The sequence below is a fragment of the Excalfactoria chinensis genome, chromosome 4, assembly GCF_039878825.1.
Source record: "Excalfactoria chinensis isolate bCotChi1 chromosome 4, bCotChi1.hap2, whole genome shotgun sequence".
Taxonomy (NCBI): Eukaryota; Metazoa; Chordata; class Aves; order Galliformes; family Phasianidae; genus Excalfactoria; species Excalfactoria chinensis.
In genome coordinates, this window is record NC_092828.1 from 69,054,966 (window position 1) to 69,071,005 (window position 16,040).

Consider the following 16,040-nt stretch of genomic DNA (forward strand, 5'->3'; position numbering starts at 1 on the left):
AAATCTGTGGAAATTATGAATGTGGCACTTTTCCATAATTAAAATACTTCCTATGGTATAGATTTGAAGAATTCCTAACTGCTGTACATCACGCAAATGAAAAGTTCTACGCAAGTTCGAATGAAAGCATAACCAACCTTTTCTGCATAGAGAATATTTTTAATTGATTCAGTTTGGAAAAGCACTCCAGTTTGCTGGGGTAAAGGCTGGTTTGGGGTGACTGATGAAAGCTCACAATCACAAAGAAATCAGCATTATCACACCCGCCAAGCAATCTCCATCTTGCCATCAGTGGCGAATCCAAACCTTAAACATTAAAGCTGCATTGAAGCATTCATATGAGCTGTTGGCTTCAGGGCATAATTCTTACTAATCCTATATGCCTTTAAGAGATGTCCTTAAGGTAATGCATGTGTTCTGATGTTTTACAGCTACCTCATGAATAAGCATTTTCTTTACTCAAAATGTTGCAGCGCCTGAAGTCAAATAGCTCTGCAAAACAAAGAGGGAAGAACAAATCTTTTCCCTCTTCAGAGGATGGATGCAACGATGAATGTGCATTTCTTGGTGGCAATACTGAGCATCACCCGCCATAGTCAGCATAGGAAAGGATGCTGGCAGTACTACAGGTGTCCTCTCTTCACCTGTATGGAGAGTTCAGGAGTCCTTCTCACCGAGCACTGCAGGAGAGGATTTTCAGGAGGCAATAAATAAATTTTGATCCCTCTGGTTAATACAGTTAAGGTCAAAGAGATCCTATCTGGAGCTATTTAAAATACTCTTAGCATGCAGACACGCTGCTGTCAGTAGTGCTAAGTGCCTTACCTTGCTGAGGAGTGTATACAACCCTTATGAAACTATTCTTAAGTATTCTGGTTACTATATTTAGCACTGGCTCATAACAAGACAAAAAGCACTTAGCTAAATGTAGTCCTGAAGTGCTTAATCCGGCTAAGAATATTTTGTCCTTAGGTGTCTCCTGCTGGTTCTTTTTACAGCTCACCATCCTGCTGCATCATGCAAAAAGCTTCTCCGTGCATTTGGGCCTGTGACTTCTTTTATGACCATTTATTTTGTCTGAGCCTGGGCTGGCATCGCTCACCCAGGAGAGATGCAGGGCAGGCTCATCGCCCCTCTCCTTCATTGGCCACGCTCAGTGGGATGCAGTAGCTCTGCTGGAGACCAGGGAACTCACTTAGGCTTGGTGACACTAGCTGAATCCTGCCTGGCTCCTGGCAACTTCCAGCTGTCAGACGGCCAATGGATGAGACATCTGAGAGGTTTCTGTGCAAAGCTTTGCACTCAAAACCCAGAATGAATCTTTGTTTGACTCAGTTTTTGCAATGAGGGTGGTGAGACACTGGAACAGGTTGCACAGAGAGGCTGTGGGTGCCCCCTTCCTGGAAGCATTTGAGGCCAGGCTGGATGTGAGTGTGAGCAACTTGCTCTAGACGGAGGTATCCCTTTCTATAGTAGGGCAGTGGAACTAGATGATCTTAAAGGTCCCTTCCAACCCAAACCATTCTATGATCTCTGTGCTTAGGCCTGTGTGTGAAAAATGTTTTCTGACAAATGGTAATAAATCTGTGGGTGTAGATCCAAGTAGCTTGTTTTAAATATAGCTCATTGTTTTAAAAAGAATATATATATATTTTTAGCTCTCTATATTAGAACTTAGTAAGAGTTAGAACAACTTCAATGTGGGTCATCCTTCTGGAGGAGAAGCAATGATACGATCTTGAAAAAATAGCACTGACCATGAGAAGCATCGGCCAAGATAAGAATTTCAGTTGTAATGTAGGTCAATAGGATAGCAAGTAAGATCATGCGATCCTTTTGAACTGGGATAGAAGCTTGTAATTTGACCAGCATAGGGCTGCCATGAGACAAGGCAGAGTGGGGCTGCTGTACCTGAGCTCATTACCTAGCTGTTGTTCCCAGCTGCAGCTTCACTGAGGATTCCAGTCGTTGCATAAGGTTTTCCCTGAAAGTTTGTATTCTGAACTGAAAATGATGGCTTAGTCTCAGCCGCAGTTTCCTGAATGTCTTATGGCTGAAACACTTGGAATGTTTATGCATTACTCTCATACTTCTGCTATGTCAGGAGCTTCAATCCCCTTCTAAGTAATGTCTGCACTGTGCTGGATAAGCCCCTGTCATTCAGTTTTCCTGAGCTGAGTGCTCTGAGTAGACAGACTGACATAATTCCACTAAGCTGCAGTGAGCAGGAGCTTGGCCTGTTGTTCCAAGCTCCCCTACAAAGCCTTGTCCCTGTACTACTGGACAGGCTCCTGGTGGTTAGCAGTGGGTCACACACAATGAGTTCTACCTCTGCACTCTCCAGTGCTTGTCGTGTATTGCGCAGTGGTTCTACAGTGTCTTCCTGGGCTTCCTTCCCTTTGAGGTGCTTTCATGTCTTTGAGAAGGGAGGAAGCTATTGCTTCTCCTCTGGGTTATCAGAAATGTAGGCATGTTTGCTTGGTCACTGTGGCTACAAGTACTGATGGTGTCAGCGAGCATTTTGCAGCGTCTTGAGCAGTCTAAAGGTAACAGAAGTGGTGATGAAGCTGTGACTCAAAGCAGGGCTTCAGGGGCATTAAAAGTTTGTTAAATTTGGAAGCACAGCGTTCAGCTCTGGTTGGTGATGCTGCTTTCAGGCATGGCACCTCAGTTGTGTTCCTCCAGCAGCAGCTGAGCCCTGTGACGTTTTGGACAGCCAAGCCTGCTGACAGCAGGTACAGACAGACCAGCAGTCCCAGGCCTGGTCCCAGCACCAGGTCCCAGAGTGCTCATAGTCACACCTGTGCACGAGTCTCATCTGTGCCGTCATCCTTCTTCAGCTTGCAGTGATTGCTGCTCTTTAGGCTGTGTCTTGTTTGCAACTCTGTTTTAACTGGATTTGCTTTTCCTTCCAGGATTAATTTTTCTCCATCTCTATTTACATGGTGATAAGAAGTGCTAATCCCACTCCGTCAGTCTGGACTGATGAATCTGAGGAGTAGAGCAGGTAATGTTTCACTTGGCTGTTAGCTTGCAGTGACTCAGGCAGCGAGAGCCACTCCCTCCACATGGAGTACATTCACATCTGGGGACTAAAGAAGTCACACAGTTTCCTCTGCCCAGATCTCCTGCAGAGAGGGGATTCCTGGTTCCAGAGCAGGGGAGGGAGGGCGACTTTCTATCGTGTTTCACAGAATCACAGAACCGTAAGGTTGGAAGGGACCTCTATAGCTCTGCATCCAACCCCCTGAAGCAGTTTGCTACAGCAGTGGCACAGGAACGTGTCCCATCGGGTTTGGGTATCTCCAGAGAAGACCTCCCCCACCTCTCCAAGCAGCTGTGTCAGGGTTGTGTCCCCTCATAAGAGTTCTTCCTTATGTTGGTGTGGGACTTCCCATGTTGCAGCTGGTGCACACTGCCCCTTGTTCTGTCACTGGACTTTAGAGCCCGACCCCATCCACTTGTCTCCTACCCTTTAGATACAATGAGCAGCATCTTTGGCATGTTCTCAGTTGTGGATGGTTTTATTTCACTTTATCCATCAGAGGCGCTGAGAACGAGTCCCCAGTGAAGAGGTCACCCTCACTGTGCTGAATTTGCCATTGTTGCATGGGGCTTGAGAGTACCACATCCTTCCTGGGAAGTGGCTCCAACTGTTCTCACCTGCTGTGCTGCAGGAACAGTTAGAATACACCACAGGCAGCAGCCCGTGCTTGCAGGCAGGCCCTGGGGAGGCCGGCTCTCGTTCCCTTCCGTTCCCTGGGTGATGCCAGTTAAGGAATGGTTCTAGATTGGAATGTCGGCTGTGAGTCCCTATGGTAGGATGCAGCGAGGAGGATGGTGGAGCCAGCAGTGGGCGATGGCTGCAGGGCACTTCAGGTGAATCTGTCTCATATTGTCCCTTGGATCATACCTTGCTGTTGCCTAATACTAATCCTGTGGGGGATCAGCACAGCTTCCTCCTTCTTCCTATGCCCTTGCACCAGGATAGGAATCTCAGGTGCTCCTTAAGCACTGCAGTGAACTTCAGCAGCCAGGCTGGCTCCCCCAGGCAGGCCAAACACAGTGCTGCCTGCCCCAGACACCGAGCTGAGGTCAGCTCTCACATTTGCTGGGAGATGCTGGGCAGAAAGCAGGGTGCTGGTAGGGCTCCCCATCCCTTGTGTTCCCCTGGCTATATCAGGTGCTAGCTGGGCTTGCTTGGGACTGAGGCCATTTCACGTCGGGGACTGCAAGGGCAGCCTGCGGGCTGCTGGCTCTTTTTCAGTTCGATCATATGGCAGAGGTTTCTCTCCTCAGACCTTCGGTCAGAATAAACAAGAAACTAAGTAATGGAAAGGAGGCTGGGGAATTAGATGGTAAAACCATCCAGGAGGTCATAACACACAAACTAGAAAGCTCCATGATCTGACATCTTCAGCAAGATCTGGCAGTGTGTCTCAGTAAGTACTTCTGTCCTTTCCTTCCAGAGCCCTGCGTTGTGTAAACGAACTGATGGATGAAGATGAGAAGGACAGGGCAAAGAGGTATGGGGGAACGCGTGGAGAACAGAAGCTCTCCCAGGGGAGAACTGTAATTGCTGTGTTGTGTGATGCTTGAAAAAGTACTTGGGACACTCAGAGGCAAAATTTTGTGGTTTTCAGGCCATGTACAGTGGGCCGCGTAAAATGTAATTACGTCACCATTTTCAAGCTCAGTGCTCCTTAGATTATATGTTCTAATTACTCACCAAACAGCAGTGCCAAAACAGAGAGGGCTGCTGCAGATGTGTGTGTGAGAACCTCCAAATGCCAACCTGAATGTGAACAGGAATGCTTGCTGCATACCGCCCTCGGTCGGGGGCACAGGAGCATGTATTGTCATGAATATGCTTGTAAAGAAAATTAATGACTGCTGGATGAGGTTGTATGAAAATAGAATTGTCTGAGTTATGAGCTTTGGAAAGAACGTTTTGGAAGAAACTGAATGGATTTTCTTCCCTAATAAAACTCTAATAAAAGCGTTCTTAAACTGCATTAATGCAAGCTGAAAACTAGTCTGTGGTTTCCTCAGCCAGACTCTTAACGTGCCCAATTTCATAAGTCATGCCGCTGCTACTCTAGATTTTCAAAACCAGATAGGAGAGCCTGTACTTGACTTTATTCTGCAGTCAAGTTGCCTCTGCACAGTGTTCTCTGGCAACGAGCTACTTCTGCAATTACAGATCTAGGAAGGAGGCAGCCTTCTTGTTTTTACCTTTATGTGCTTGTATACTAACTGCAAAGCAAGAGTGGGCAAAAAGACGGTGTGTGGTGACAGCACTTTCTTACTGGAGAAATTTTACCTTTGTGTAGTCATCCCTGATTTTGAAAGAGTGAGAGATGCTGCAGAGATGGATGTAGGAAGGCATAGGTGCCTGTAAATGCTATTTGCTACTTGCAGGCATTGCTTGCTGACAGGGAGTTCCGTCCTGCTGCAAGGCTCCAAGCACCAGCACTGACACCCAAGCCTAATTGTGTACAGGCGAGCAGTCCCAGCAGAAGCTCAGATTCCTGTATTTAAAGCATTTTGCTGAGATGGGGCCTTGTGCTGAGCTGCAGGCCCTTCGTTTTACTGAATGGCATTTACCTTTCTGTCACGCAGGGCATCACGCAACAAATCTGAAAAGAAGAGGAGAGACCAGTTCAATGTCCTCATTAAAGAGCTCTGCACCATGCTGCAGGGGCACGGCCACCCTCTCAAGATGGACAAATCCACCATACTGCAGAGGACCATCGACTTCTTACAGAAACAAAAAGGTACTGAGGGCACCCGCCTGCCCCAAATGCCCCCTTCTTCCTTCTCTTGGTTTCTGATATATCTGTATCGTGACGATGTGAAAATGGAGTGTCGCGTGTAAGAAGGCTTTGTGCAGAGAATGATCTGAGGATGATTCCTCTGAAAGCCTCTTAAAAGAAATTGTGTTACTTGAAAATGGAAAAAGGAAAAAAAAAAAACAAAAAACAAAAAAAAAACCATTCCGGTGATTATGAGTAATGTTGCTTTTTTCATGCTTTTTTTCTCTAAGAAATCACAGCACAGACAGAAGCCTGTGAGATTAGACAAGACTGGAAGCCTTCATTTCTTAGCAACGAGGAGTTCACCCAGTTGATGTTAGAGGTAAGAAGAAATTAAAGCCCCACAGATTAGCGAGAACTAATCAGTTCAGTGGAGTCTCTCAGAGATGCAGTTCTGTTCACCTGTGGGTCCCCGTGTTAATGATTTCTCCTCTGCTGGCACATCTAATCCAAACCAGATAGAGACCAGCGTTATACTAAATGCCTTGCAGGCATGGAGTTAAAAATATGACTGCTTCCCCTTAAAGAAAAAGGGCATTTTGTTTGGAAGTGGGACCAGTTTGTCCCGTATTTGGCTCTGGAAACACCCAACGAGCCTGCGTTTTTCCTTTCCCAAGGATGCAGCTTTGGTTTTGTACTGCATGTTCCTCTGGTGAGGACTTCTCTGCTGCATGGCTGCAATGTGCCCCACCAGAATCAGGGTGTATGCTGGGCCGAGCTGGGAGGTGCAGTGGTGCCTTCGTTACTCCTTTTCATCAGGATGTCATGACTCACCTCCCTGGAAAAGTCTGTTCATTCTTTCTGGGAATTTCTTACCAAACAAGCCAGCTTGTTCCAGCTGAACCAAAACACATTTCCCTCTTAGAAGTGGCAGGGGGGTGAGCCTTCTAATAACTTCTGGTGTGCCGGGCTGAGCCCATTGACCAGCTTACCTCGGGTTGGTGGTTTTACCCAGAGATGGCTTATTTTTAGCAAAAGCAGGGAGTCACAGTGAGGTAGGGAGCGACCAGCTGCAGGGGATGCTGCTGAGTGCTGCTTCTGCACGGCATCTCTGGCTCCCTGCAAACTGGGCTGCAGAGCAGCCTAATGACGGCTTTAAAGGAGCTGGTGTTGTGCATGGTGCTGGTCAGATGGCCAGCACCTTGGGAGTGTTAGAGAAGAACAGGGACAGAGCCTGGATGGACGGCACAAGAAGGTGATTGTGAAGAGCAGAGGGAGTGCTCAAAGAAGAAAGCAGATGCAGAGACTGAGAAGGCGCAGAGAACATGGACTCCAGGCCATAAACCACTATGAAAAAGAGGGAAAACAAATTTTCGACTTGTCACGTCACTTGCCTAGAAAATGAGTGCTCTAAGCAAATTAAATACGGCTTTAGATCTTGTCCTTTGATCTATGTCTATTAGTCACGGATTGCTAAAAAACAGTATCCTTCCATCTGTCCATCCATCCATCGTGCTGGTTTTGCTGTGATTCTATCTAACATCTCCGTACACGCTGAATTGGTTAGCTGTTGTGCAACTCAGAACACATAATGAAGTGACTGAAGTCACCAGGACTGTGTGGGTGTAGAAAATGTAACCACCACTGTCTTGCTTCATATAAAATAAGTGCTCACTGGGTACAGAATAGAAGTCGATTTAGTATTAATGGGCAAATAAGAACATATACAAAGAATGCTGAATTGAACAGCACTCTTTTTTTCCCCCGACATTGGACTATCGTTGCCATAAATGATTTATGTTGGGTTTAGAATCCAGCAGTCTAAAACCACAGAATAATTTAGCCTATTTATTGTACTGGAATTTGCTCCGGCGTGTAATTCTTTTGTTTTCCTTTTGTCTCATCTTTTGTCATTAGGCATTAGATGGCTTCCTCATCGCTCTTACCACTGATGGGATTATTATTTATGTATCTGATAGTGTCTCGTCTCTGCTCGGGCACTTACCGGTAAGTTCTGACAATGCAGTGCATTGCAGGATGGCTCTCCTGTCTTAACACAGCCCTGTCACCGCAGCCCAGGGTCTTTAGTACCAAAAGTATTTGAGTTTTCCATTTCTGTTGGGTATGGAAGCTTCTGCTGGCTCCTCAAAAACATTTCTTGTTTTTATCTGGCATAGATTATGCTGTGTGAGGACAAATTTGAGCCTGAGTATCCTAACCTGTCTGAACATCTTGATGTGCAGAGAAACAAATATGTGCTGACGTTATGGAAGAACCCCTTTAATCAGGACATATGGGTTCATCAGCACCGGGGCACTTGCAGAACAAGTTAATTTTGCCAGTCAGCCTGAAAGGCCAGGGGAGGAGGTGAGCAGGAGCCGTCCATCTTCTGTCTCATGCTTCCAAAGGGAAAGGTTTCATGTTTTCATTCTGAAACGATAAATTTCACTTCCTGTTGTGTTTCTGTGGTACCAGGGCTCCTCCAGCTTGCATGTGGCTGAACTGAAGGGCAGCCACCGGGGCCTGTTCAGCCTTTTGCAAATAGATGGCAGCCTGGGGGTAAAATAAGCTAAGGGTGATATTCTGCCCTAGATCCTTGTGTTAAGTGTCTTCTAGATCGGCAGCATCCGTGCTCCACTGTAGGATGAAAGCACGTGTGGTTGTGTCAGCCTGTGCTGTTGAACATGACAAAGCATTCTTTTGCATCAGTCAGATTTGGTGGACCAAAATATATTAAACTTTCTGCCTGAGCGGGAGCAGAGCGAGGTGTACAAGCTCCTTTCTCCACATGTGCTCATGACAGAGCCCGCTGCAGCTGATTTTCTAAACGGTAAGCTCTTTGCTCATCTGTTGATCAAGGAGATTTGCCACAGGCAAACAGCTCCCAGAGGGAGCTCCCAGCTATTTAGAGTTCTCCTGTCTGCCACTGCTGCTTTGCCTCTGTGAATACTGAGTTTTGATGCAGTACCTCTGCTAATGTTTCTACGCTACCCATGCTCGATTTGGACAGTGTGTGCTTTACTGTTTGCTTTGGCTCACAGGACAGAGGGAAATTCCCCTCATTAAGTATTTTTCCCAGAGTGGGAATAAGCCTGTGAAAGGAGTTTGGGGTCTGGGGGAAGAATGAGGGCAGGAGAAGTCCCAAATGGTTTTGGCAGTCTTGTTCTTTAGAAACTGGCACATCTCGGGACACTCAAGAAGCAATTTAAGCAGTGGCCTTCCTATCTGAGCTGCCCACTTGGGTCTCTGCTGTCAGCTGCTGTCCTGCTCCCAGATCATCCCCTCTCTGTCAAGGGCAGCTGCCACTGACTTCAGCTGGGTACTGCACAGCCATGGGTGGTGACATGCTGGTCAGAGCCAGCTGATCATTGCTCCCACTAGTTACATTCTTGCTTGTGGCCATTCGGAGCATCTCAACAGCAGCAGGGTGGGACTAAAAACATGGACACAGTCCATATATTGAGCGTTCTAAAGTGCAGGCTGCTGGTCGTGTTCCTGATGTCTCCCTTTCTTTCTCTCTTTTCAGTGGAAAAGCAAATAGAGTTTTGCTGCCATTTAGCGAGGGGCAGCTTAGATCCAAATGAACCTCTGACATATGAATATGTGAAATTTGTAGTGGATTTTAAATATTTTACTCATGGTAAGTCACTTCTCCAGCCTACCGCTACCTCTTAGCCTCTCTCATTTATTTTTGTGTTCTTCTGTAGCCACATAAAGCCTTGTATCAGCTAAACAGGCTGTAACCAGCAGGGATGGAGTGTGCTGTGGGTTTGTTAGAGGGGCTTTTCATGTAAAGGAGCTGAGCAAGCTGCTGGTCAGAGAAAGGGCACCAGACCGACTGTCCCTCCATTTGATTCACTGCCGGTTGTGGGTTGGTCTGCGTTGTTCTGTTTTACTTGTGATAACTGAGTGTCACCTTTTAAAACATGGAGTTTGAGGAACTGGTAAAATGTTGGCTCTCTCCAAGATTGAGCTGCAGGAAGGTGCTGTCTCCTGCAAGTCAAATGTAAGAAAAGGGGACATTTCTGGATTTCATGTGAACAGTTTCCTCGGGACAATAATCCAGCCTTTTGGTCACCAAATGTTTTAACATCCAGTAGTGACTTCCTTTGTAATGCTAAAAAAGGCTCAGGCCAGGATAAGGCAATAGTTCTTTCTGTATCCTCTTGATTTTCAGTCTGAGGTTTTAAAGGGACACTTGCAAAACATGCACTGGAATTGAGCAGAAATGCTAGCAAAGAGGCTGTAGCTGTGTGCTGTGAGCAATCAGAACTGACTTGAGGTGGTGCAGCCCTGCACAGCCTAAAGGATCATGCATTGAATAACGTCAGTATTTATCAGTGTGGCATCGTGGTATGGGTAGGAGTTTGCTGCTTGGGTTTCATCAGTCATTACACCTGTCCTAACATGAAGAGTCTCCTTCCTTTTCTTCCTAAATAAATTCTCTGGTTGTGTCTAGTGCCTACACCCTCCTGCAATGGCTTTGAGTCAGCTATTGCACGAGCTTTCAGGTCAGCCACGGAGGAGCAGATTTGCCTCGTAGCGACGGTTCGTCTTGTCACACCACAGTTCTTAAAGGTGAGGGTTCTCCCACTGCCGTACTCCTTTCATGCCAGGTGGTCATTCCCAACCTTTATGTTCTGTGATTCTGTGATCCAGTGACACAGACTGGCCATGCTGAGGGCCTGGCTGAGGGGGGTGATGTTTATTTTGGAAAGAGTGAATGTAAAACGGGAGTTGCATTTGAGAAGAGGTGGCTGTGTGATGATGGCCGGTTTCAGGGCAGCAGGCTCAACTAAACTGCTTGAAACATTGGAGCCGCTGAAGAAATAGAGCCCACTGCTCCATTGGGTAGAATTGCCACCAGCACCTCAAGACCCTGAGCACCACAGTACGTGGTGGTTGTGTCCTGTGGCACAGTGCAGCAAGGACAGGGGTGATGACTAGTGGTGCTTCTCACTGCAGAGAGCACTGGCCAGGCCAGCTCGAGGCCAGGCCTGCTCTGCCATCCACCTGTCATTGCCAGTTGTTTACTTTGGGGAATTTCACCTGCAGATGAGGCCCTCAGACTTTTTATCTGAGCTCTGAAACTCAGCACTGAATAAATTGTTCAGCCGTTTTTCATCAGTTTCTGCCTCTGTAAAACAAGGTTAATGCATTTTTTGGAGGAAGAAAAGCCAAGTGCTTTTAAAGTGCTGTGTTTTGCTAGGGTTTGTTATATATCATAAGTGATGCATTTTTGGTCGTGAGAGAGGACTCCTTTTGTCACTGTGCATAATTAAATGCCTGAGAGAGCCAACTGTTTTGCAGGAGCTCTGCAATGTTGAAGAGCCATGTGAAGAATTTACATCGAGGCATAGTTTGGAGTGGAAGTTCTTATTCTTGGACCACAGGTAAGAGATTTGGGCACTGAAGTATAAGCAAATGGTAGTTTAAAAATATAAATGTTTACGTTGCTGTTGCTTGAGATCCCACGTAAAATGGCAGTAATTAAACTGCACTACATAGATAGTGATATTCCAGACTTACTTATCAAGCTTCCTTAAAAGCTTTGTTTACTGTCATACTTAAAGAACCCTGGTAGGTAAGGATAAGCTCTACTGGAGAGGGAGCGGAGGCTGAGTGTCATCTGCACATCTGGATCAGAGAGAGGGAACACAGATAGGGAACAACTTGCATTGCTGCAGCAGGGGCAGTGTGCTCTTGTGCGGCACACCTTGAAGTGCAGACAGCCCCACTTACTGCTGTGTGGGTTGGCACAGCCGGCTCGTTAGTCCTGTTGTTGGGATCTCACTGCAGTGACTTTGTTAGACTTTAATTGGCCTGTCCAATGAGGCACACTTTCAGAATCAGGTGATTTAACAAGGATTCCTCAAAGAGCCCTAAGCCCCTTATGTCACTGTCTGAAGCAGCGAGCTGGCTCTCCAAAGGGCTGTGCCCAGAAGCTGCTGTGAGTAAGGCAGGCAGGAGCTTCTTTGCAGCATATCAAAGAGCCTTTTGATGAATGAATCTAGGTTATGACTCAGAGAGGAAGCTCTGCACCAGGCTTTCGCAGCCACACCAGTCCCACTGGAATCCCAGTGAGGAGAACATTGTTGCTGGGAGTGGATTAAGCTAGCACAGACACCGAGTCGGTTTGTGACAGCACCGGACCCCAGAACTAGAAGGGAATCGTGTGGGCTGTCTCATGTAATCAATGCTTCAAACCTCTCTCCAGTGCAACCCCTGGGAACTCTAGGATGCTGTGAAATGTTGTTGGGTATTATCCTGTTTCTTCCTTGGCGATGTCAGCTCACAGGTCTTGATCATAGAGGCGTGCACTCAGTAGGATCCTGTGAACTTTGTTAACATTCTGCTTCTCTTCTTCATTCTCTTGGTTTTCCCTCTTGTTACTAAAAGACTGCAAGGTCTGCAAAGTCTGCTCTGGCCAGGCTGAAAGCTGGTTCCCTGTCCTTTGGGCTGCTGACCCAGCCTTCAGCCATGCACTCAGAGCATCACTGGAAAACATTGCTTTGCATTTGCACAGCCAGCTGCAGGCCCCAAGGCTGGAAGTTATGCTAACAAGGCACTTCTAAATGGTTCCACAAGCAAGCCAGCTCCTTGTCAAATGACAGATGAGGAGCATTCTGTGGTTGCTTTCTCATTTAAAGAAGTCTGGCGAAAGTCATGGAAGCATAATACTTCCCTGATCAGCTTAAATGTTTATCTGATGTGCGTCTGAAAGGCATTATTGTCTTGAAGATAAGCATGTCGAGAGACACCGGCCAATCTGCCAAAGAGACAGCAAGGACACTTTAATAAATGTATTATCATCATTAACAGAAATCTGGGTCACATGAGGAAAAGGAACACAGTGCTCTATGAAGAGTCCTTTGGCTCAATGAGGCTGTATTGTGGCTGAGACCACTGTGTGCTGAGAGCTCTCTGTGTCCAGAAATTCGCTGTCAGAGTGCAGAATCCTGGTTCTTGCAGACAGCTCCTCACACCGGGCCAAGTCCGGCAGATCTCTTGGGCTCCAGAGCTCCTGCTGAGCCCTTGATCCTTATAGGGGTGTGCCACAGGGCTGCTGCCCAGCAGACCCCCATCCATATGGCCTTTTTCTCCCTCTGCCCTGTTAGCCATTTGCTGCCAGGCTGCCCACGGCCGTGGGGAAGCACTGGGGAAACACAGCCAGGACTTTGAGCGTCCCTTCAGGAAACTGAGCCAAGGAGGGGAGTGGTCATGGACCTCTTCTGGCCCTCTGTACTTGAATAACCTTTTATGCCCCCAAGGGGATGAACGTGGAGCTGGGTCATTAGGAAAGACAGGGGAGGATTTCCCATTAATATCCAGAAGCTTCCCACTTACTTTTTCCTTTGCAGTCACTACCCAGATGACATTTATATCCAACCTGCTGGAGAATTTTGCTGGGGCTCTGGGTTATTACGCACACAAACATCCATAGTGTTTCTCAAGCCACATCTCACGGGCGTGCTTAATGGATTGAGTCACTGCATACGCACATGCCCTCCCTACACCCACATAATGAATAGGCTACGAAGCAGTAAACACACACCTTTTCATTTTTTTTCAGTTTTTGCCTCTTTCTCTTTGTGCCTTTTGCTTGTGTCTGGCAGTGCATTGCTCTATATGTGACAGTCTGCTCCCAGATGGAGGTACCAAGCGGGTACACCTGATAGCTTCGGTCGTAGTATTGCCCTGATGTCACAGTACAGGTTTGTGCTCACCACCTGCCCTTTGCTTCTTTCCTAGGGCTCCACCTATTATAGGATACTTACCCTTTGAGGTGCTGGGAACGTCAGGGTATGACTACTACCACGCAGATGACCTGGAGCTTCTCGCTAGGTGCCATGAACACTGTAAGTCCCTCCACAGTGTGCCTGTCTGTGATCTCACGCGTCACTCATGCAGAACGTTTTGCTGTCATCACAAAAGGTGTCTCTGTCTGGGAAGGAAGGAACAAAGGCTGTCTTAGTATTACCTCCCTGGGAACCCAAATCCCTCAACAGTCACTTAGGGACCCTCTGTCCCCTGTGTATGAGGGCAGTCCTGGGGATGTTGTTGACTTGTCACCCTTAATGGGGACTTTCTGAGACCCAGAAGGATCTGATGTCACATGCCACCTGCCCTGGGGCAGAGCAGAGCTGTGGAGCAGGAAGAGGGCTCTTCTTCCACCAGCAACATCTGTGGGCACAGGAAGAAGGCCATGGGCTTTTAGCGCAGATTGTTCTCCGTGTTGCATCATTGTGAAGGTTTGTCCAGTTCTGTCTGATGTGGGAACACCAGAGAACATCCACAGCCTTGGCAGGGCAGTGCAGAAGGAGGCAGCAGACATGGTGCGGTGCTCATTGGTATGGATCTCTAGCCAGAAGGGTGTGAAAGGAGCTTTCTCCCAAAGACTGTCTTTCCATTTTGTTGCACGCACTTCAGAATCAGTGGAGAAAATGACTTTCAGAGAGGATCTGTTTGTGGTTTACGTCTGTGCTTGCCACTGATCTGTCATTATATTCTAGAGGCGTGTTTGCTCAGCACACCTGCAGAGATGGCTCTTTAGCTTTACTGTTCAGACAGGCAAGGGCAGGTGCTGGTGAATGACTTCCAGGAGTAGCTTCAGGACAGCTCGGACAGGACCAAGTGCTGGGCAGTCAGCAGCAGGGCACATTAGCCAGAAGGCCTTCTCGGAATGCTCCTTCTGAAGCACATCCTCATTAACAGGATGGCCGAGATGGGCAGCCCTGGCAGTTAGGAAAGCAGAGTTTGTAAAAGTCCCTGTGTCCTCGTGGCTGGACAGGCTCCCAGCTGGCAGGTTGGCCGCCGTGGGCTGGCATCCCATCCTGCCTGCAGTAAAGTGCAACGGGTTTGCTTCAACCGCGTTTTTATTTCACTTTGCGTTAATGATGGGTATTTTAAGTAAGCATGTTTCATTTTGTACTGCCAGCAGTATGGGAGCAATTAAAGTGGTTATTTAATGTAGTTCCCCTTGTTACGTTCCTGTTATATTACAGCACCTGTGATTTTTCTGGATATACTCTGATATATACTCCAATTGTTGCATTCGGGGCAGCTCTTACAGCTCTCAGCGTGACTGCTAATTCCTACCACCATATTATTTGTGCTGTTATTAGGATCAAGCCCACCATCTGAAATGCATCGTCATCTATTTCTGAAAGACCAATACTTTGCTTAAATGATATTACTTACGCTTATTGCTTTCAGAGAAGCCCACTAATTAGTTGTGGGAATATAACCAGTCAGAAAATTATGCCAAAATTAGTAGTTACAAGAACAAGTTCTAAATATTAAAGTGCACTCGTACGGAAATTGTGGAAGTTGGTAGCAGGAAAGAGCCCAAAGGAAAGCTGTCAAGTGGCTGTGTGCCTGTCATGTTTATAAAGCCACAAGAGCAGCATTAGCTTGGTGACAAGGCTAGGGCGGAACGTTTCTCCTAATCACCTTTGCACCATGAGCGTTCTGTAGGTCGTTTGCTATAATGTGCTTTCTTTTTGTTTACCAGTGATGCAATTTGGAAAAGGCAAGTCGTGTTACTACCGGTTCCTGACCAAGGGCCAGCAGTGGATCTGGTTGCAGACGCACTACTACATCACTTACCACCAATGGAATTCCAAGCCCGAGTTCATCGTGTGCACTCACCTGGTAGTTAGGTAGGGCAAGTACCAAGCACTTTAAAGTATGTGTTCCATGTCCTCATCCATTATGTTTTCCGGTCCTGTTTTGTGTAAGCCAAATATTTGCTGCATGGATTAGCACGCTAAACAGTATGCAATTGTAGAAAGCTATTACGACAGGGAACCTGGGGAAGAACGTCATGTGTTTTCACCTTGCTTTGGCAGCTAAGCCTGAAAGCCACCACTGTCCATGACAATCAGGTTTTGCACTTGGGCTGGAGGAATCCCAGGCATATATACAGACTGGAAGGAGCAGTCCTTGACAGCAGCCCTGCAGAGAAGGTCCTGGGGGTCCTGATAGATGAAAATAGTAATGTGAGCCAGCAGTGTGCTCTTGTAGCTCAGAAAGCAAATGGCATCCTGGGCTCCATCAGAAGAGGGGTGGCCAGCAGGGACAGAGAGGTGATTGTCCTTCTCTACTCTGCTCTTGTGAGGCCCCGTCTGGAGTACTGTGTCCAGGCCTGGGGTCCCCAGTACAAGAAAGACAGGGAGCTGTTGGAAAGGGTCCAGAGAAGGGCCATAAAGGTAATTAGAGGGATGGAGCACCTCCCCTGCAAAGACAGGCTGAGGGAGCTGGGCTTGTTCAGCCTGGAGAAAA

General features: G+C 47.2%; 1 protein-coding gene across 1 annotated transcript in view; it reads left to right on the plus strand.

Annotated features, from left to right (window-relative positions):
* Positions 1-16,040, plus strand: part of PASD1 (PAS domain containing repressor 1) — a 43,750-nt gene that overhangs the window by 17,699 nt on the left and 10,011 nt on the right. The window contains exons 2-12 of the mRNA XM_072336350.1: positions 2,916-3,007; positions 4,470-4,526; positions 5,623-5,777; positions 6,047-6,138; positions 7,674-7,763; positions 8,466-8,586; positions 9,283-9,396; positions 10,216-10,334; positions 11,067-11,149; positions 13,509-13,615; positions 15,271-15,418. Coding sequence (XP_072192451.1) covers positions 4,495-4,526; positions 5,623-5,777; positions 6,047-6,138; positions 7,674-7,763; positions 8,466-8,586; positions 9,283-9,396; positions 10,216-10,334; positions 11,067-11,149; positions 13,509-13,615; positions 15,271-15,418 — 1,061 coding nt within the window. The 5' untranslated portion in view covers positions 2,916-3,007; positions 4,470-4,494. The remainder of the gene's footprint in view (positions 1-2,915; positions 3,008-4,469; positions 4,527-5,622; positions 5,778-6,046; positions 6,139-7,673; positions 7,764-8,465; positions 8,587-9,282; positions 9,397-10,215; positions 10,335-11,066; positions 11,150-13,508; positions 13,616-15,270; positions 15,419-16,040) is intronic.